The sequence below is a fragment of the Sinocyclocheilus anshuiensis genome, unplaced genomic scaffold (genome assembly GCF_001515605.1).
Source record: "Sinocyclocheilus anshuiensis isolate Anshui unplaced genomic scaffold, SAMN03320099.WGS_v1.1 scaffold1051, whole genome shotgun sequence".
In the NCBI taxonomy this organism is placed as follows: Eukaryota; Metazoa; Chordata; class Actinopteri; order Cypriniformes; family Cyprinidae; genus Sinocyclocheilus; species Sinocyclocheilus anshuiensis.
Window position 1 is genome coordinate 717,001 of NW_015546234.1, and position 21,308 is coordinate 738,308.

At 39.7% G+C, this 21,308-nt stretch overlaps 1 protein-coding gene across 1 annotated transcript in view; it reads right to left on the reverse strand.

Moving 5' to 3' along the window:
* LOC107701454 (apoptosis-stimulating of p53 protein 1-like) overlaps positions 1-21,308 on the reverse strand; it is a 60,045-nt gene that overhangs the window by 11,498 nt on the left and 27,239 nt on the right. Inside the window, exons 3-11 of the mRNA XM_016503457.1 lie at positions 19,119-19,266; positions 17,185-17,304; positions 12,765-12,835; positions 12,227-12,425; positions 4,083-4,172; positions 3,190-3,386; positions 2,461-2,625; positions 2,092-2,281; positions 391-540 (exon numbers count right to left, since the gene is read on the reverse strand). Coding sequence (XP_016358943.1) covers positions 391-540; positions 2,092-2,281; positions 2,461-2,625; positions 3,190-3,386; positions 4,083-4,172; positions 12,227-12,425; positions 12,765-12,835; positions 17,185-17,304; positions 19,119-19,266 — 1,330 coding nt within the window. The remainder of the gene's footprint in view (positions 1-390; positions 541-2,091; positions 2,282-2,460; positions 2,626-3,189; positions 3,387-4,082; positions 4,173-12,226; positions 12,426-12,764; positions 12,836-17,184; positions 17,305-19,118; positions 19,267-21,308) is intronic.

The window sequence follows — 21,308 nt, forward strand, 5'->3', positions numbered from 1 at the left end:
GATGTTTTGGGTCATATTTATGCAGAAATATAGAAAATTGTAAAGGGTTCACAAACTTAAAAAATGTATTGTATATATATATATATACACACACACACACACACACACACACACACACAGTATACAGTATATAAATAGTACTTGGTTTGTCCTTCTTTTGCTTTAATGACAGCAGCAATCAAACTGCATGAACTTCACAATTTTGTGTCAAACCTGATGATGGCTCTCCAGCATGATTTGAGATGATCCAAGGACCATTTTGAACTTCAGTCTTATGGGTGACTCTAACAAGTCTCTAAGACTTGGTCGACTGCTTTGATCCTGCTCACTACACTGAATAAGGTTCATAGGCCATTCCTCCTGCCCTCTATCAGACACCTTCCCACTCACGAGAAGCGCCGTCCGACCCTGCCGCAGAGCAGGTGACTGGGGGTGGAGCCCCAGGGCCTGGGCGGGGCTCTGGAGGGGGCGGAGCAATCGGGTCCACTATGATGTCTAAATCAGAGACCTTCCAGGGGCCGGGAGGCTTTCTCACTCCATCTAATCCCCCCCACAAATCCCACAACATCAAAGTACAGGGACACCAAAGAGAAAAGAGAGACACACACATACACATATGCACAGCACAGAGCAGAAATGACACAAGAGGTTAGAAATGAAGAAAATGAAAAATCAACTTCATAAACAAACAGTAATTGAAGAGAGGAAACTCACAGCAGGAAGTGATAGGATACATGCTGTGGTCTTTAAGAGAAGTACCAAACCACTTTATTTACATTTACACATTCAGCAGATGCTTTTATCCTAAGCAACTTTCTTTCTAGGTATACATTTAATTAGCTTATACATTCTCTGGGAATCAAACCCATGACTTTAGCATTGCTAGCAGCATTCCCTACTGTTTGAGCTACAGGAATGCTGTAGAACTTAATGTAAGAGCTAGTTTCAGCCTTATTAAGCCCAAAGTATACTTTGGTTTGAACTCATACACCAGGGAGAGTGCATGATGTAAATTTCATCATCAGCATAGTATGTGCATACTTCCAACCACACATTTTTTGTTGGTCCACAAGGTGGCAACACCAGCCCTGGCCATTGTTTCACAGTCGAAACAGAAACTAAAGAATCAGAACATCAAACTTCTTGAGACTGCAACAACAGACAACTGCATCGATGAGCGCTTGTCTGAGGGTGTTAAGAGAGACCTGCAATTTTAGTTTAATAGAGTACAAAGACATTTTATCAGGCATAACCTCTAGAGACAAAAAGGGAAGACAAAGAACAAAGATGAAACTTACTAGTGTGCATGTGTCGAGTGCCTATGTTTGTGGAAGCTATCAAATGGAGTATACTTTGAAAGGGTATGCGTTCGGCTGTATGCATACACTAAGTGTTCACGTCAAAGCTTAAGTACACTTTGGGCTTTAGTCACAAATCACACTTTCAAACTGATCTACTGGCTGCTACACAGTCCGTCACAAAACAAGTCATGTTGACATGGGGCCAGTGGATGTAAAAAATAATTTGAGGAATAACTAGTTGTTGGATTTGTCAAAGTTCGAAAGATCATCAGTTCCTTCAAAAAGTGTTTTGTTTGAGGCAAATGAAGGCAGTGAAGTAGACATACATAATTATTGTTTTATGAGTGGTGTCTGTCAAATAACTGGTGCTTATTACTTTTAGGTGGTCAAATGCTCTAAGAGATTGTTGCATCATTATTGAAAACACTTCATTGCTTGCTGGTCTATTAACAATTGACTGAACTTAAACGAGAACAAAATAAAATGTGGTTGTTTGCTTTAAATGGCTAAGTAAGCATTACTGGCAGGAATCAGCTGACTTGGCTGATAAGTCTGGATCTACAAGACTAAATGTCGACCTTAAATACAGACTACCACTGATCAAAACTGACCAAAGCAGTGATCATTTTCAATCCAATGTGGATAAAGAGTTCATATTGCAAATTTTGTATGCCGATTCACAATGTAGGATTCAAATACACAGACAAAAATGGTACCATTCATTTGGCACCATTTCATTCCAAATAAATGTTTGACGTTATCATGCAGACGTCAGTGTTTAAGAACTGACCTGATTTGGAGCGGGCGTGGTTGGCTGGGGTGTTAACACCCAGTGACTGAGGTTTGAGAGGTTCAGGGGGCACTACGTAACCCTCCTGTCTGCCTGGCACTGGGACCTGGATGTAGGGTCCCACAGCTGCCACACGGCCGGTGTTTCCGGGAGCCAGCTGCGGAGAGGGAGGACCATTTACTCTATTCAGCTGCAGAAAGGGGAAAAGGGCAAAAAAAAGGGCAAAAAAGGAAACAAAAGAAAAAAGTATTTAGCTTGGTTGAAATTCAAAATCTTTCACAAGCTCCAGATTAGGTCTCTAGATGTCTGAGTGGTTTCTGAACAAGATTGCTAAATAAAATAAACTAAGAAGTGTGAGTAAGGCCTTACTGGAAGGTTTTCTTTTTGACGTGCCTCAGCTTTTCTCTTGTACAGTCGATCTCTGAGCTCATTGATACGCTTGTCCATCAGTGTTACCTCCATGTTTCTCTTATTCAACAGCTCTTTTTGCTGCTGAAGTTTACTGTTCTGCTCCTGATTCAGCTTATTGCGTATCTGATTGGGAAAAACAGCAAAGTAATGATCAACATTATCACTGATAGAAATGACAGGCACACTAGTAACACAGACATACACAGAATAAGATCAAGAACGATCAAGATCAATGGATATGGCAGATTCCATGTTTCTATACAACAAATGTCATAAATTCAACAATTGTGAACTGATATTCAAATAACTGTACTAAAATGCAGTGGTGGACGAAGTACACAAATCAAGTACTTGAGTAAAAGTACAGATACATATAATAAAATATTACTCCAGTAAAAGTAAAAGTACTCTAAGTACAGTAACGAATTAAAACTACTCAGTTACTGTCCACCACAGCTAAAAGCAATGTAGGAAAAAAAAGTACATTTTTAACTAATTTTAATTGCCACACCTTATTTTGTTGCAATATACAACATATTAAAAAAAACTGCATTATTAAAAGTGGTCAAGGTTCTTTTATGGTGAAAAATCACCACAACAAATCTCTGAACAGAATAGAATAGAATAGAATAGAATAGAATTAATTAAATGAAATTAAATGAACTTGAGTTGAGTGTGTGCTCGTACCTGCAGCTCCTGGTACAGTTTGCGGAGCTCCAGGGCAGCGGTGCCGGTGACCTGACCCCCGAGGGTCTGCAGGCCGTTCAGTTTGCCTCTCCTCAGGTCCTCCAGCTGCTGGCTGAGCTGATCCACCCTCAAGACGGCTGCCTGCAGCTCTGCCTGCTTCTCCTGGAACAGCCCGCTAATGTGCTCGATCTCTGCGGCTAACAGACCACAGCAGAGTAATACACATGCAAACTTGCGTGCAAACACAGGCATACATGAGGCGACATACTTTCTCCATTACTATAGGATTATTATTTAATGTTCAGTGAAAATGTAATGTATGGCTGCACATGTTGTACAGGAGCTCTTGCAAAATGCAAAACTAGCAGGCTGAACAGATATATTCTATTCAGTAAAATTGACTTTTATTGTCCACACAATTTCTCAACCATACAATATAGCTTAAATGCTGGCACAACATGAGTAAACCACCCAGCTGAGGGTTAAAACTAAAGGAAAAGGTTTCACAATTAGAAAATCTTTCCCATTCTGCAATAAAGATAACAATCCACAAAAATATAATTTTAAACTCAGTCCTTAAAAGACTCATCTCCAGCAGAATGGACAATCCCATCTGGAGTTGCGTGTGTGGGAGAACTTGGCATTATGTGAGATCATTACAATTCACAAACTGCCCCAGTCCAAATCCTGACCTTATGGCATGTGTTTTTATGTGTGCATGTGCTCGCAGTTGCAGTTGGAAGCTCAGTGCCCTCTCACGCGACCGCTTACATGAAGCAATCTGGCTTAATACAGCCATGCAAAAAAGCGGCATCACAATCGCCAGCAGTAAGCAATGGTGTTTCGACTTCGATGAATGCTGAAGTCAGTGGTCAAGCAAGTACTGTACATACACAGGTTGCCATTGATGACTTTGCTGTAGTCCACTTGGCCCCTCATGCAACGGATCTTCTTGAGTTTGGGAGGGGCAGTCAGACCAAAAACAAAATGTATGCACACAAACAAGGATTCATGACCGGTTTAATTCTACAGCCATAAATGACACAGAAGACTTGAGAAACAGACACGACCGTGTATCTGCAGGGCTTATTGTAGTGAGAGCTGGGTGTGAAATGACCTGTGGCCAAGTAAACACTTGGAGCTTAATTATAACAGGAGCGCTAATGTTAGCGTAGGCCTGCTGAGCTCATCGGGAAGAGGAATGGTGACTCTTTTAGCCGAAAGGGTCTAAAACAGGCCTGTGCCAGAGATGCATCCCAGAATCCCACTCTGCATTCTGGAAGATAAGAGCAAGTTGTCCGTCACTGCGGCTGTCGCCAGGGTGTCGCCATGGCAGCAGAGCAGAACTGTTGTGTAGCAAAGATTAAAGGCACCAAAATACTCAGATGGCAATTGCCGTGATAGATTGCCATTTAGAGCAATCAAGCAGAACTGAGGTCAATTAAAGGCGCCACGATACATGATGTGAACATGGAATATAAAAGTGTAGCTATGAAATAAAGAGAAGCAGTGTAGGGTGACTCACATAAACCTGAAGCAGAACACCATTAACAACCTGGTTCATGCTGTGTAAAAGTTCCCCTTGAAATTCAAATCTTCTATTGTCTGTGGCAATACAGCAATGCTTCCATTTCCTAAAAAGCCAGCAGACTGTTTTGTCTCTGGGCTGTCCTAAGCAAAAGCCATACAAGTGCACTCACACAGTGTTTAAGGTTGAAGCTGGGCCAGTCATTAAGGTTATGTAAGGACTAGGGGCAATCAGGCAGATCAGTTGGAGTGAAATACGTTCATCAATTTTGCCAATATGTTAACTATAACGTCAAAAGTTACACATTGGCTGACATTTAATTAGTAATTAATTAAGTAATTAATTTATTTTATAAAAAAAACACTATGCACTATTTTTCAAAAGTTTAGTGTCAGTAAGATTTTTGTTAATGTTTTTGATATTCTCTTATGCTCACCAAGGCTGCTTATTTGATCAAAAATACAAAACAGTAACATTGTGAAATATAATTTTTACAATGTCATTTGTTCCTGTGATGGCAAGGCTGACTTTTCATCTGCCATTATTCCAGTCTTCAGTGTCACATGATCCTTCAGAAATCATTCTAATATGCGGATTTGCTGCTCAAGAATGTTTTTTATTATTATCAGCATTGAAAACAGTTGCGCTGCTTAATATTTTTGTGTAAACCATGCAACATTTTATTCTGGATCCTTTGATGAATAGAAAGTTCAACAGAGCAGTAAAAAATTAGCTACAGCATGACTGTTTCAATAGCTAGATTTTCTCACTGACAAAATTTGCCACCCACATCGAAGCATCATGGAACAGAATTCAATGGCAATCTATCAGCATTAATACTAATATTAACATAATGAGCACACAGCATGAGAAAGATACTGTGGTGATGTTTGTGGCGTGGTATTGCCAATCTGTATGCCTGTTTCTTTGTGTGTGCGCAGCACGATCTCTCACTCTGTGCGAGTGATGTGTGTGTGTTTGTGTGCATCAATGAAATCAGCACATTAATAGAGTGGGGGAACTATGACACCAGAACCCAAAAGTGTAATCTGCCGTGGTTTCCTTCGAGATTTTCCTATGGTGGTTTTAGAATGGGGTTTTTCAATTTATGAGTAAAATAAAGCCTGTGGTAAACATAACTTGACAATACTAATTATTAGTGATTGCTGAGAAAAAAAAAGTGGGCTTTGCCTGGAGCAGAAGGCCAAATCACGTCTGGATCAAATCAATTGTCATTTCACATCAGAATGAGGGATTGAACTTTTTCCCCCACTGTCATCGCTTTTCTTGAGACTAAAACAGGCTATATGTCAAACACACCAAGTAACAGTACAAACACAATGGCTATGCCTATAATTCAAATGTGTTTGAAGACACCAGTTTAGAAACAGTATCATTTCAGTACTTCAAATGATCAACTTTTAAATAACGCTTTATAACAAAAAAGCGCTAGACATCTTAGCTCAACACTTACCAGTTTTTTCAGTTCAGCTTCCGTTAGCACAAAATACTCAAGACTTGATCAATAACGATGCAGATTTTCGTGCAGTTCCCATAAGCACGAGCTCCATGGAAGATCTCCAAATTTCATTAAAGTTGAAATGACTTGACTTGACTCAGTTTGCTAGGGAGTGAATCATGGCTTAAAGGCCAATTGTGTCAGGTTCTGTTTACCCACACAGGCGACTCCGTATGGCCACATCACATAGGTTATAAAGAGCCCATCTCCATGGCAATGTGGCACAAGGAGCGACATACAACAGACTGATTTGATTATCCGTTTCTGAGGTGGTACTGGGGAGGGAAAAAAAATCCTCAGTTTCCTCTGACATTCAGTGGAGGGAGTTGTTGGCCACCCTTCAGACTGCATAGCATGATCTTTCCTGCTTTTATCCTTTCGGATCCTTTTTACCAGGCATGGTTGTACAAATATGGCCGTGGATCTCTAGGGAAGGTGTGTAAGAGATCATTCAACTGTGTGGCGAAACTCGATGCTTGTTAAAACAATAATCGGCCCTAAGAGGTCTATTAAGTAAAGATGGTTTTTATTTAAAGAGCAGGCTTCATATTTCCTGGGGCCAAGCTGAAAAAAGGGAGGCAGTTTCTTTATTTCTCTGATAAAATTACCACCAAGAAAGCAAGACTGAAGACTTTGCTCGCTGTTTTCTTGCTTTGTAGGAAGGCAGAACAATTTCTGTGAAGCAGTTCATTCAGTACAAGACAAAGGAAGCAGGTCAGTGGGTAATAACTTGGACTCTGGGGCCTTGTACTATAGATCACGTGCCTCAGAGCCGCTATATATCTTGTACCTTCCAGATGCTTCAAATTCTGGAGTGATGGAAGCCTGGGACAGTCCTGTTTCGTAAAAAGCCATTAGACATTTCGTTAACTTAAACCACATGCTGGTCTCTCCAAAATATGCCTGCCTAAAAACATCAGAAATCCGGAAAGAGCAAAATAATTGGCAAGCAAAGAGAGTTTCTGCAGGACACACTTTTTTTTTTACTGTTGCAGTGCTTAGGGTTTTACAGAAATAGGTGTATTTCCCATTTTAGTGGTGTCTGTCATGCAGTAGGGACATTTTATGCGTGCTTTAAAAAAACAGCTGAAAGTAACAGAACTGTTGCTGAGATTTAGACTTTTCATTTTCAAAAAATTCTCCATACACCCCAAACTTGAATCGCAGGACAAACTCTGGCATTAAATACTGCATCTCTGCAGGGCAGCGTTTCCCAATCAAAGCAGCTTTGCATGCAACGTTACACGTTGCCAAAGCACATTAGCCAAAGCTGGCTGGTGAAATATCAGAAAAAGGTAAGCTCGCCTTTTGACAGAAATATGATTTTGATATGATTGTATGGCGCACAACCAAGGAGTTTTATAATAAGTCAAGCGATATAAGTATCCATCCTTCATCACTTCACAGACTGCACCCACATGGACAGCATGTTCAGCTGTGACTCTTGGCATGGAGGAAGCACACACATAATGCGTTTTCCACACTAAGATTTAGACCGGCGCTTATTTATTGGCACTGGCCTGAAAGCTGTACAGATCTTAGAGAGGATGTAAAAGACATTCAAACATTGTTATGATAAGCTGTACATTAGAATGCCAGGACGGTGATCTTATTTAACATTAAAGCATAAAAATCTGAAGACATAACTCTACCACGACAGCATTATCCACAACAGTGAACACTTAACACTAAACAGGACTCGGTATTGACACTGATTGCTCAATTTGATTTTTATTCCAATGTATTAGTGTATATTTCAGTTATAATGCCATTCTGCTTAAATCTCTCTCAGCTAATGTTATAAATCATACAGGGAGCCTTCTAACTTTGTACATAAACATATTAATAACAACAGGGCCAAAATTATGCAGTTATTTATTTAACAGATACAATAAATCAGCTCAACCAAAACTTAGTGAGCTGCCTTGATTATTATTTGTTGAAACAAAATTTACAAATTTTATTTGTTTTGATTTTAGGATGAAATATGGGATAACAGTTTGACACTTGTGGTGCAGTATTTGCCACAGCAGTCATTTTGGATAAAAACATATATATGCTAAGTAAATAAATGTAATGAATTCTAACGCAATTTACCCAATACTGGAGAACTCATGAGAAAAGCCAACAACTAACAAGCAATCCGTTATAAACCTGAAATCATAAAGTTGCATTTAAATTCACACCATAATGCATAACTGTTTCAGTGGGGAAAAAATGAGGTAGAAACTAAAAGAATAAAAGATCAAGAGACATTTTTAAATACTTAAATTCATGACAAAACGCATGAAAATGAGTGAAGAAACAGCAAAACCTGGAACATGTTAAGCCCTGGAGAGAGTATCTGCCCACACACAGGAACAGCTTCAACTTTATAAAACATGATCTGCCCACATAGTTCAGTGTTCTGGAGCCCATAACTCTGCATGCGTGATGGACAGACACAGTCTTCCTCTATAAGAAGTGGCTCTAGCACCAATACATACCATAGAGCAGCCTATTACCCACTTAATCTATAACAAAGACTCAACACAAGAGAAAGACTGACAGCTCTTATTACTTTCCAAGTACAATGGACCACACACAGATTCAACAACAGCTGATTTAAAGCATTAACAGCCTATGAATGTTCAGAAATGTATTATTAAAAAGAGATCTTGCGTAGGATGGTCACTTTCTGCATGGAATGCAGAGGCAGCCTTACCTTTTAGACTCTCCCTGGGGGCACAAAGTCAATCCCGGCCGTGAAGATGAACGAAGTGTGCAGGGATGGTGTGAAGGGATGAAAGAGGAGACAAAATGAACAAGTAGAAGGGATTGACAAAAAGGACTGAAGGTGCACTGCCACGCTCCACTGTAGACAGGGCCACGGTGACCCTCTGACACAGCACGCGTTTAGAAAGGAGACTCTCGCTAAAGAAAACAGATGGAGTAACAGCGAGAGGAAATGAGAGAAAGGGGGCCACCCACTATTTCATAAGGAGAAAAATGTTCCCTTTTACAGGCTGGCCACACATTCAGGGATTTACCCTACTGTGAACGCTGGCCGTGGTTGTGTGTGTGAGAGAGAGAGAAACATCTTCAGAGAGGCAGAGAAGTCAAAGCAGAGAAAACGGCCCTGCTGTAAAACCACAGGGATGATCCTCTTAAAAGCGGTTATGTCATGAAACGGGGTGTAATCCACAAAATAATAAAGACATAACAGGAGAATAACAGTACAACAGAATGTGTTATGAGAGTTCAAAGAATTTTACTCTGACACACACACACACACATATATACAGATGTCATGCTGCTGAATCAGTACAGTGTTTGTGTGCCAGTGATGACTTGCCTTGAATCCTGGGTAGGGAGAGAAATTACTTTAAGTACAGGGATGGGCTTCTTCTTTGGGATTGTTCATGTTTAGAAGTAGACAGGCTAAGATGAGGCCAGAGGGAGAAATCCGATTAAACATCCCAAAAAAAAAAAAAAGCCTCCTAGGGAGAGAAATTACTTTAAGTACAGGGATGGGCTTCTTCTTTGGGATTGTTCATGTTTAGAAGTAGACAGGCTAAGATGAGGCCAGAGGGAGAAATCCGATTAAACATCCCAAAAAAAAAAAAAAGCCTGCTGTTGCGAAATATGCCAGGAGTTTTGTCTTAGCTGTACTCTGAGGCTCAGCTCCAGTCAAAATGCCTGTCCAGTCCTAGGGTAGACAACAGGACGTCATCACATTCGAGGAGAATTATTTGACGTTAGCTATGCACCATAGGTACCACATACTATGCAAAATGACCCAAAATGGATATTCATTTATGCTTTGCTGCTAATTTACAAATCTCCACCCAAAAATAAGTCACTACCAAATCAAGAGGCTTGCTATAGGTTGGTGCTACAAATTTGCATGTCAAAGTTCACCAACTTTAACTTGATGCAAAATTCGCATAGGGAAATTTCTTTACTACAGGAGTCCATCAGGCAAAATTCTTCATTGCACTGATTGCCTTTGAAATGACTGGATTTCTTTGGCAAAATTTCATCCAGCAACGTAAATGAGTCCCCACTTTAACTTTGAAACTTTAAACACAGGAACTGTCCCAACTGCCAATATACAAAAAGTGTTCATATAATCCTTTGAACAGTTTCAAATATATATATAGAAAGTCTTTATAGACTAAAGGGCCGGTCACACTACACTTTTCAGCCCATTGACTTCCATTCATATGCATGTGATATTCTTATAAAAGACACTGCTGAACATGACGTCATATCATGACCATTGCAGCATCTGAAGAAATTTTGCACGCTCAAAGTCTAGTATGACCATGGCTTTAAGTCTTAATTTTCTCAATTTCCATAAACTGCACCGCACTGGAAGCTACGGTGGCCACTGAGGCACACAATCTTGCCCATTCTAACCACCTCATTGGCTGATTTTAAAATTTGAACTTTGCTTTAGTTTGTATTTAAAGGATTCATTTTCACCACTAGAAGACCCTGTCAATTATCCAATTCATTATTCATCTCTTTATTACAAGAGTCACAGTACAAGGGTCAAAATTAAATTTATGAATATACTTTAACATAAGCATATCTGTCTGCGCAAGCTTAATTGTGTTGTTACACTCCAAAATGTCTCTGAACATAAATGATAACGCGACGCAAGCATTGTCAACTTCTCAATCATTATCTTTTACAGTCAGCTATCTCTTCCAGGCCAACTACTATAATGGCAGAGCAATTCTCATTCTGTCCTCACCTTCTGTTTCTTCAGTACAGATGGCAAATTAATCCTCAGTTGTCAAACTAAACCATTTAATCAAATTATTCCAAGAACATTCAGGATCATGGGCAAAATGAGCCAAATGCCATGGCTATATAAGTTAAACCTCTTGATTCCCCTTAAACACAAACAAAGAGTAAAAATGAGAGCCATATGGCTACTAGGGATGCGCCGATCCGATATTCATATCGGGTATCGGCTCCGATAGTGCCATTTTTCTCGGATCGGGTATCGGTCAGAGAGGGCCGATCCAAATCCGAGATTTTTTTTTTTTCCCCTGATTGTGCGAATTATTCTGTGTTACTTCTGAAGCCATACGATAGCTTAATGTGAGCTACATATGAATATTTAAGTCCTTACATTAAAGTTCACACAAACTCTTTTCTCCGCTGTGGCTGTCAGTCATTCGTTCAGCCTTTAAACCCTGGTCGCGTTCGGTTACAGCAGTCAGCTCGGTAAAGCTCTCTCCAAGATCATTCTGTGTTCCCATTATACTTGATTTGTAAATACATGTCTATGATTTTGCAAAAAGGACTTTATCTTCTTGCCGGAGTTTAATGTTATTTTGTTACTTGCTACCGGGTGTCTGTGAGAACAAAACACGGGCGTAGAAAAGACTATAAATAGTTTTTAACGTGCACAGTAACTAAAATTTAAAACCGTTAAAAGAAAGGCTCAATAACTGTTGCACAGATTTAATATACTACGCATCAATTTCTCTTCCCTTTGTGCTTTGCAGTTTTTAACACGAAGCGCTTACAATGTGCGCATTCGGTGTGCAGGCTGTGACACCAGGTTGCTTCAGGCTTCAAGCGCAGTCATAGATTATAAATATACATAGGCCTATATTTTTTAATATTTATTGTTTATTTTATTTTTCTTTATAATGAAGTAGTCTGTATCTAGTAGATTGTGAAAGAATGATTATCAGTTCCACACAGAGATATATAATTTCTACATTTATTTAAATGAGGGAAAAAAATCTTCACTGGTATTGGATCGGTATCGGTCAATACCGAACCCTAGGTATCGGAATCGATATCGGAGGCGAGAAAGGCGGATCGGAGCATCCCTAATGGCTACCTGACAAGACAGGCAGACAGGTGTGTTGTGTAACAGTCCCTACAGTAAGGCAGCACCTGTCAGAAATAAGTGTGTGCCAAGCACTGTGAGACTGGAAAGACTTCATGCCTGGGTGGCAACAGCATCACTAATCAGCTCCCACACCGACCAACTACCTGTGCCTTTACTCCATCTCTGAAGACTGGGATAGCAGTACCCAAAAAAAACCTTGTTCCATACGCTGGTGGTCTACAGTCATCTTTCTCCCTAAAGGTGGAATTAGTTCCGCTTTCTGGAGCCTGGCTTTTCCCCTGTTGGAATCTGGGCCAGATGGTTGGAGGAGACGAGCGCAGTGGACCACTCTTTGCAGGAAGCAGATCACAAAAAGAATGAGTGATGTGACAAATGCTTATATGAAAGAAAATGGTGAGTGACTCGGGGACGTGACAGGTCTGGCTGAGTTTGGCTCGGGTTAAGAGAGAAGAACTGAATAACATGACGTGATCGAAACGCTTCGGTACTGAAGAGTGTCAATTTCAGCCAGAACTTTGCAGCTGCTACTTTGCATTACAGTAATCAGAAAAGCATAAGATAAAATAACCATGTGGAAATTCAACCCCCCAGGATGCATTTGGAATAACCACAATGCTAAGATTAGAAAAGAAGGCACACATTTTGATGAGGATGTGATATGAACTAACCCCATTCTCATTGTGCATGTCTGAGCTGCTTCCTCCTCTCCTGCTGGGCTGCTCCTGAGACTGCTGGCTCCCTAAGAGCGAAGAAATAAAATACAATGAGTCAGTCAACAAAAAGTACATTCTTTTGTGAAATATAATCATGAATTAACACAAAAAGCATCTATATATACATTGCGGAATTTTAATAAACCAAACGTGGTTGGCCGAACGGAGGGAGAATCATCACATGACTGTGGAGGAAAAGTTTAAAGGGCTCATATGATGCGATTTCAAGTTTTCCTTTCTCTTTGGAGTGTTACAAGCTGTTCATGAATAGATAAGATCCCTAAAGTTGCAAAGACTAAAGTCTCAAACCCAAAGAGATATTCTTTATAAAAGTTAAGACTCGTCCACGCCCTCCTAAAACGCCTCGTTTAAACACGCCCCCACATGTCTATGTCACTGTGTGGGAAGATTTGCAACAGTCTATGATGCTGACAAATAATGCTGACTCACAGTCTGTAAGTTAGGGTTGGGTACCTAAACCCGGTGCCATATACCTTTGTAACCGGTATGTACTAGAACCGAATCAGAACGCAGATTTCGGTGCCACTTAAATGCCTGAGTGATTGATTGAAATATTTGTCCTGGCTCTCCGAAATGGACGTAAGAAGCATGGGCGTCGCTAGGCCATTTTTAGCGGGGCTATAGCGATTAGCTCCAAAAACTGTACACAAATTCGTGATCACCTCAGAATCAGTCCCCTTTAAATTTCATATGAAAACAGCGGCAGGCTTCGTCTCCTCCCCGTCTTTCAGCGCGCTCTTCAATCCGCAGACCGCGGCGGCGCAGCGCGAGCGGACTCAAACAGAAACAGAGGACGCAAGGTGTGTGTTTATCAATAGATTGTTATAATATCTGTATCTATGCAGTTCTTTGGCATAAATACAGTTTACAAAAGGTCACGAGGGAGCAGTCGGTTTTCCATCTCAGAGCGAGAAACAGAGGACAAGGTGTGTGTTTATCGATAGATTGTTATAATATCAGCATTTGTGCAGTTCTTTGTCATAAATCCAGTTTACAAAATATCACGGGGGAGCAATAATCGGTTCCCCATCTACTGTAGCCTAAGTTTTCACTGCATTCACCCCTCATCACACCACAGCTGTTTCCTCCAGCGAAAATCTAGCCCTTAACACATATGAACGCATACTTTATATAACGATCATTTTGCTATTTTCATTTGAAAATGTAATATTTCATATAAAACATATTACAGTGCATGTGGCATACCATACAGTCAATTCACTCATTTTAACTAAATATCAGAGTAACTGACAGAGATACAGTAGAAACATTATGTGTGGTTTTGTATTAAATATTGCTTTGTATTAAATAATGACCCAGATCGTGAAACTTTTTTAGCAACGTCATATGACCCCTTATATGACCCCTTTAAAGGCCCGTTTGTTATTGCCATGTGACACTGGGAACGGAACTTGTGCTTTTAGTGTATTACTGCCATTTTTTCCCCTCCCACACATAGGGGTTTCAGGTTTATGCCTTAATCCGTGCGGACGCTCACTACAAGCTAATCCTGTCTAAAGTGATAGGAAAAACCTCACTGGGATGTGAACAGAAAGGGTGAAAACAAACAAATGACAGGATAAAGAAAGGGAGAAAAGACTAGCAGTGTTAAAATGGATCGCGTACATGAGGCAGCAATACATTGTGTTCAGTGGTGATGCGAGCAACCCGCCCACGGTGAAATCTCATTGATCAAAAATCCTGCTATACACAATTGTACAATAAGGTGACATCAAGTCAGTTTTTATCTGTCTAACATTGTGGCAAAACAGCTTTTCAAAATGTTTATTTTTTTTTACCAGTTAACACTTTGTTTGTGATTTTCTTTTTATTGACGTATGATTTAGTGATTTAATCTGTCCTTCTGCTTTAAAACAGTGGGTAAACTTATATATAAATATAAAATATAACTATTTTAAATGTATAAATGTATTTATATTTTAAACAATGTACAATAGCATAACCTGCATTCATCTATCTATTTTTGGTCATTTTTATCCAATTAATCAAATAAATTTACAGATTATAAAAAATGAGCATGAAATATTGCACAATAGCCATTTTCTAAATTACCATTTTGCAATAGTTTAACTATTTTATAATCGTCTCAATTTGAAAGCAATCAGTCACACATAACAAGCTGTTATTGTGTGAATGTGTGTTTGTATCTAGGGCTGGGCGATATAGCTAAAAAATGTATCAACGATATAATGTTTCATATCATTCGGTATCGATAATTATTGACATTTTTATAACCTTTTTTAAAACAAAGAGCAATAGAATTTTTTTTTTTTTTAATTTAACCACTGTATTTTTAAATTAAACCAAATTATTGGGACAAACAACAAATATTTTTTGTTTTAACAGTCAAACACACAATAAAAATTAAACAAATATCTAATTTCTAATGTTTTATATGCAGATTAAATAGGTCTTAAGGAAACTTTTGGCTTGTCTCCCGAGGCCACAGGAGCACGCAATGAGCACAATAATGCAGCACATTTAAATTGTCAACACAAGGAAATAAATGTCTATAAAAAAACCTGCATTACGTCTAAATTAACTCATAAAAATCAAACATAATTTTGTAAATTGCATAAACAATTATGAACAAAACAGCATCATGTATTTATGCATTGCTTAATCCAAAGAGCCGAATCGCCCATCATGCAGATTGCATTTAAAAACATAAGAGACGCAGTGAAAAGGAATAAACCTCCACAAATTCGAGACGTGTTTTCTAAAAGTTTATACAGTTTTAATTTTGCATGGCTACATTTCGTGTGAGACGCGAGTGCAGCAGTCATAATTTTGTCTGTCTAAAAATGCGCTGAATATGCGTTCTGTGTGAATGGCTTGGTTTCGGTTTCTAAAATGCAACAACGTCACTTACATCATTATCACCGCATCTCATGCACCACTGATGACGCTCCCTGACGGACTCCTAACATTCAAATGCAAATGTTTATTTTAAATTCGACTAATATTCATTTATTTATTCACAATCTCCTCATCACAGGCAGGCACAGCACTCAATTCATTGTGTTCGGTGTTCGTGTGTGCTGTCTGCGTCACTCATAGCACGTGCCTATATCGTGCACCAGGGCTGTGTTTAATAATTAAGTGTAAAATAACACTGCATAGAGTTCACTGTATGAATTCAATTTCGATTAATCTTTGTTATAGCTGTTTTGTTGTTTGATTAACATTAGTGACATATTCAGCAGCACGTATTTATAGGCTGCTGTCCCTTTAAAACCGACTGCACGGATCCAGTATAATAATACACATCCGATGTCTTTCTCAGCTGTTTACATTCATTTAAAACATAACTGACTGCATTTACGAGAATGATCGTCGAGACGGGTCCTATTGACATAATTCTGTGTGTATGTGTCTGTTCAAACATAAGGAGGAGATGCGAAAGACGAATCAACTCGGTCTGAAACGCATCTCTCTCTCTGTGTGTGCACGCGCTTTGCACGTGTGCGGCAGAACTGAAGCGACGCTGTGCGAGATGCGGCTTGTGTGTGCGCTTCAGGTGTGAGTCAGACAGCAAGAGGAGACGGCAAAAAGTTTCTGCAACTTATTGCACTTAACTCTTTTTAACGTCAAGCAATTATCTGCTATATGCGTCGAACTAAAACTTTGACCTTTTGCAACGTTTTGATTTAAGTAGCCTATTATTAAAATGATTCAGATATCGCACGCCCTTGCGATATACATATTGCGATATTTACATTTGCGATATTTCGATAATTTCGATATATTGTGCAGCCCTATCGTGCACTATATTGAAAATGTTTTATATCGTTATCGAAGAAGGTGTACAGTCGATAAATATCGATACCGTTTTATCGCCCAGGCCTATTTGTACCTGTCCAGTAAAGGCAAATGTAAACAAGCAAGGTGCTTGATTATAGAACCAGTAACATATTACTTAATCACCGCAGCAGTGCTGCCAAGGTTGTGCATTTTTGTAGCCTTACTCAACTTGCATGCTCAGTCTGGGATATGTTTTAAGTTCATTTCAGCAATATCATTTCATCTTAAACTTTGATATGATTTTACTGTGGTAGTCTTTTCCCAAGTCACAATGCCTTGCTCACTGTAATTTGAAGGCACTGACACTTTCAAAGCTACTTTGAGATCATTCATTTTGTGAAAAGCACAACCGAACTGAATCAGGAACAGAACTCTGCATTGTTCGGCCAGGATGTGCTTGTCTCTTCATTTCACATGTTGGAGGCCACTGAAAAGGGAATGAAAACCATTCAGCCACTGTCAGCCAATGAGAGGAGAGCGGTAGTGGGCGAGACGTGGCCTTTAGCCAGTCAAGTGGGAGCGTTCTCACCCTGATCGCTGCTTTCAGTAGGCGAGTCTTCGTGGCGCAGGTAGAACTTCACCTCCTGCTTTCTGGGGCCCCATTTCTGCAGGTGCTCATACATCATGTGGTCAAAAGGTATGGCTCGCTCTGGACAGGGGAAACCAAAAGACATGGCATTAAAACAACAAGCCACTCTAATTTTAAAAAAGGTCACAAACAATTTTTTGTTCCTCAGGAAAAGAACAAAACAAAAGTAGGTATAAAGATGGAGATAGTAAGTTCACATCAAAAGAAGAGTAGGAGATAGATCATCTCATGCCGAGCATTTCATTCCAGTGTTACACACTTATACCCACACCTGAAGAGAAAGAACAGAGGAACAGACACAGTGGGATCAAAAGAACAAAGAAGACGTGAAATTGAATCAAACGTGGCATCCAGCTAGAGGAATGTGGTGGGGCTGGGTGGGCAACAAAGACATGGATGTGGAAAAACAACATTTTGGACATTGCTAACAGGTGGAGGGACATCTGGAAGTCTGGCAGCCATCCAAAGGGGAATAGAGAATAAAACGACACGGAATAATAGAAGAAAGTATGAAAGTGGAAGAATAACAGAAAAGCACTCAGGCTCATGGATGTTAAGAAAGAAAGTGAGAGCAGCCAAATTTAACCTAAAAAAAAAAACCTGGAACCAGAAGCTTTAGCAAATGTTAGAAACACACACTCTCTCACACACAAGAACATTAAACTCCTCATATGAAGAAAGTTTTACTCCGTTTGAAAATCAGCCTTTTAGAACATGTTTTTCTATTTTACAACTAGATTTTTGGACTCATGTAAAAGTCACAGCCATGATGCTAGGGTGTTGTGGTTGGTTGTACTAAAACAGTTGCTAAGGTGGTTGCTAGGTGGCTGCTTACTAGTCCTGGAGAGATTTCTGTTCCTCCATTGAAAGTTCACGTAACCAAAACTTTGATGCTTCAAAATATTTCATGAAGACATTGTAAAAGTAATACATATGAATAGAACAGTTTAATCAAAGTTTGAAGATATTGATAAACAGATTTAATTTAGGCTTTTATTCACATACATAGAGCACATCAAATATGGTAAACAGAAGCTCAACCATACTTGACTGACACGTGACAACCAATGAGTCTGGATGAACAGTTCATCCAAAAATCTAAATTCTGTCATTAATGTATTTGTGATTGTTTCAATTATCAAATAATTATCCCAAATAAATATTAATTATCAAAAATTACTGATATTCCAATTATTTTGAGAGTCCGATAGAAAAGCCTGGACCGCTGAGCACCACAAGAAAAGATTTGGTGAGGCAAAATATCCACTTAATAACCAGACTCTAATGACGAATCTTGTGCGATCCATCACCTGCTGTAAAATATCTGGGCTCATCATGATTTCAAAGACAGATGCACTTCGAGATGAAAGGACCCAGTGCTGATGGAAGACCTTTTGAAAGGAGGCTCCCAAGGCAAAGATAACAGTTCTGGCACACAGCTGTTTATACAAATCACCATCATCAAAGGAAATGGAAAAATGAAGGGGGAAAAATGGACCCATCTGTCAGAACAGAAGTAGCATTTATGTCTGAAAGGATTAAGTGAGTGTTTTTCATTGCAGCAAGATTCTTCAAAGTACTGTGCGAGAGCGTCTTTAAGAGAATAAAAGCACTGAATGTTTTTACTGAAAGAAAGGGCTAGGTTGGGAAGGTGAGGAAATCAGAGGATATTACAGTCTGTAGAAATTATTTCAAGTAAAGCCGAGTGCTTTCTCATTGTCAATATTTTTAAATTAAGAACTGTAGTCAATGAAAGAATAATTCAAATCCTGCGACAGGCATTACCTACAAGTATTCTGTGTTGACTTGCTATAAACAGCAAGAGGGATGGGGTTACAAACATTTTTGTTATGTGGTAACTAAAATAATCTCACCATTTCCATGCCAAACCTCGGCCAGGTGACAGCCGCTTTCTCCTGGCTCTTTACAGAACTCCACCACATCACGGCACGTCGTCTCTGGAGTGATGGGCACCTCCGTCAGCGCCTGCTCCCCATCACTCAAATACACTGTTAAAATCATCTGAGAGAGAAAGAGACACTATTTTTAATATTTTGTACCAAAGATGGAAAAGCAGTCACCCACTCACCCATAAGACCACTAGGGGGCAGTGTCATTGCTCAAAAACAACTCAAACAACATTAGTCATGGTTTAATTTGCAATTCAGTTTTTTTTCCACACAACATCATGCTGGGTGTCTTCATTTAAAACATTGTTTTTAAGAGCTTTACCACTTAAGAAGTTGCATACGGGAAGATACAGCACACCGAGTACGTTGATGAGATTTCTAGCCCCACCCATCAAGCTATAACTCACTCTGATTGAGGGAGTAGTCTGGGCCTGTCAGCTTGACAGTGACTGACAGGTGTGGTGGGCCGGTTAGTGCTGCTCTAAGTGCAGTGTGTCAGAGGAGAGATGGACGGTTTTGGTGCAAAATAGAGAGAGAGTGCGATAAAGGCAGAGAGGAAGATCAAGAGAAGGGGTGATGTAAACATTACCTCCCTAATGAGGAGATGAGAGCATGATCGTCTACATGGTAGTGCACTGCCACTTTTATGCAAGTATTTAAACAAACGCACTATTCCAAACAGTGTCCTTCTACCATCCTTGATATTATGAGTATACGGACTAAAAAAAAAGGATATTTCATGAAACGTATCACTGTGCAGCTTAGCAGAGAGAAGAAGACAAATTCATTACGTCAACCATCACGCAATCATCCCGACTCGTCACAACAGAGGTCTGTGATATGACATGTGACATTTATCAAGAATACGTGGCTGGGGAAACCTTTATATCTGTTATATAAGTCTCAAGTATCACATTACTTGTCATAATTCCAAATGAGAAGTAAGCCTGACCTTTGCGTGGTGCAGAGTCTTAAGAGAGAAGCAAATATGCCCGAGACAACTTTAGACAAGATAAATGGGTGTTTTTTTTAAACTAAGGGCACTGTTGACCCTGAGGACTGGAAGTAGTGTGAGAGTGAAAAATGTGTTTTAAGAGAGTTTACTTTATTCTAGGGATGCACTGATACTATATTTTCAGAACTGATACGATCCCAAAAATTCTGAGTAAGCAGTAACCAGCGCAATGTAGAATTTCTATATCTGTGTGTTGACCCGATCATCACTTTGCATGTTAAACACAATCTACTAAATATAGACAACTTAATTATAAAGAAGTGAAAAAATATATAATCATAACCTATGACAAAAACACTATTAGAAACTAGGTTAGTGGATAATTCAGCAGCAAAAGTTATTCTAGAAAAATCATGAATGACAATAAAAAAAACATTTAGTGAAAAACAATTTAGTGGGGAACAAATAAAAGTGTAGGACTAAACCTGGTAAAATGTTACACATTTTTACTCTGTATTATTGTAAAATACATTTATGAAAAACAAGTAAATATATTTATATATAAATATATTAGAGCCAGACAGATATATCGTTTTGCCGATATTATCGGCCGATATGAGCCTGTCGCCGATATATCAGTATCGGCGAATATGCCGCCAATATTACATTTTTTTTTTACAGAACATATAACGCAGATAAAATGCTTAAATGGTGTAATTACAGCAGAGCGCGCTCCATTGTTTGCTACTGGTGACCTGGATGAAACGCTTTAAAACTTAAGTCTATGGAAAACCATTTAAATTTTGAACGGCCATATCTCCGTAACGGCATGGCGAATCCGCACCAAATTCGGGGATCCCTTCAGCTCAAGGAACCCTCTCGAACGTGAGTCGAGTGTACTTCTAGAGGCCTGCTTTCGAATGAGACCACCCCCGCATCGATAGCCCCCGGGGTTCAGGAGGTTAAATTCACGGTCCGGCACCGACCGATCAAGCGATCCCGGGGGCCTACCGACGCGCGGAGGGTGGCGTTCGAGAGGGCTCCTCGAGCTGAAGGGATCCCCCGAATTTGGTGGAGATCCGCAGGCGCATTCATGAGATAGTGACACCAGACAACACTTTCACTTCAGTAAGGGGGTCTCTTGTTCAGGCAGCAGCATTCAAGCGTTGTCTTATTCGACCGTAAGTGCCTTGCGAAGT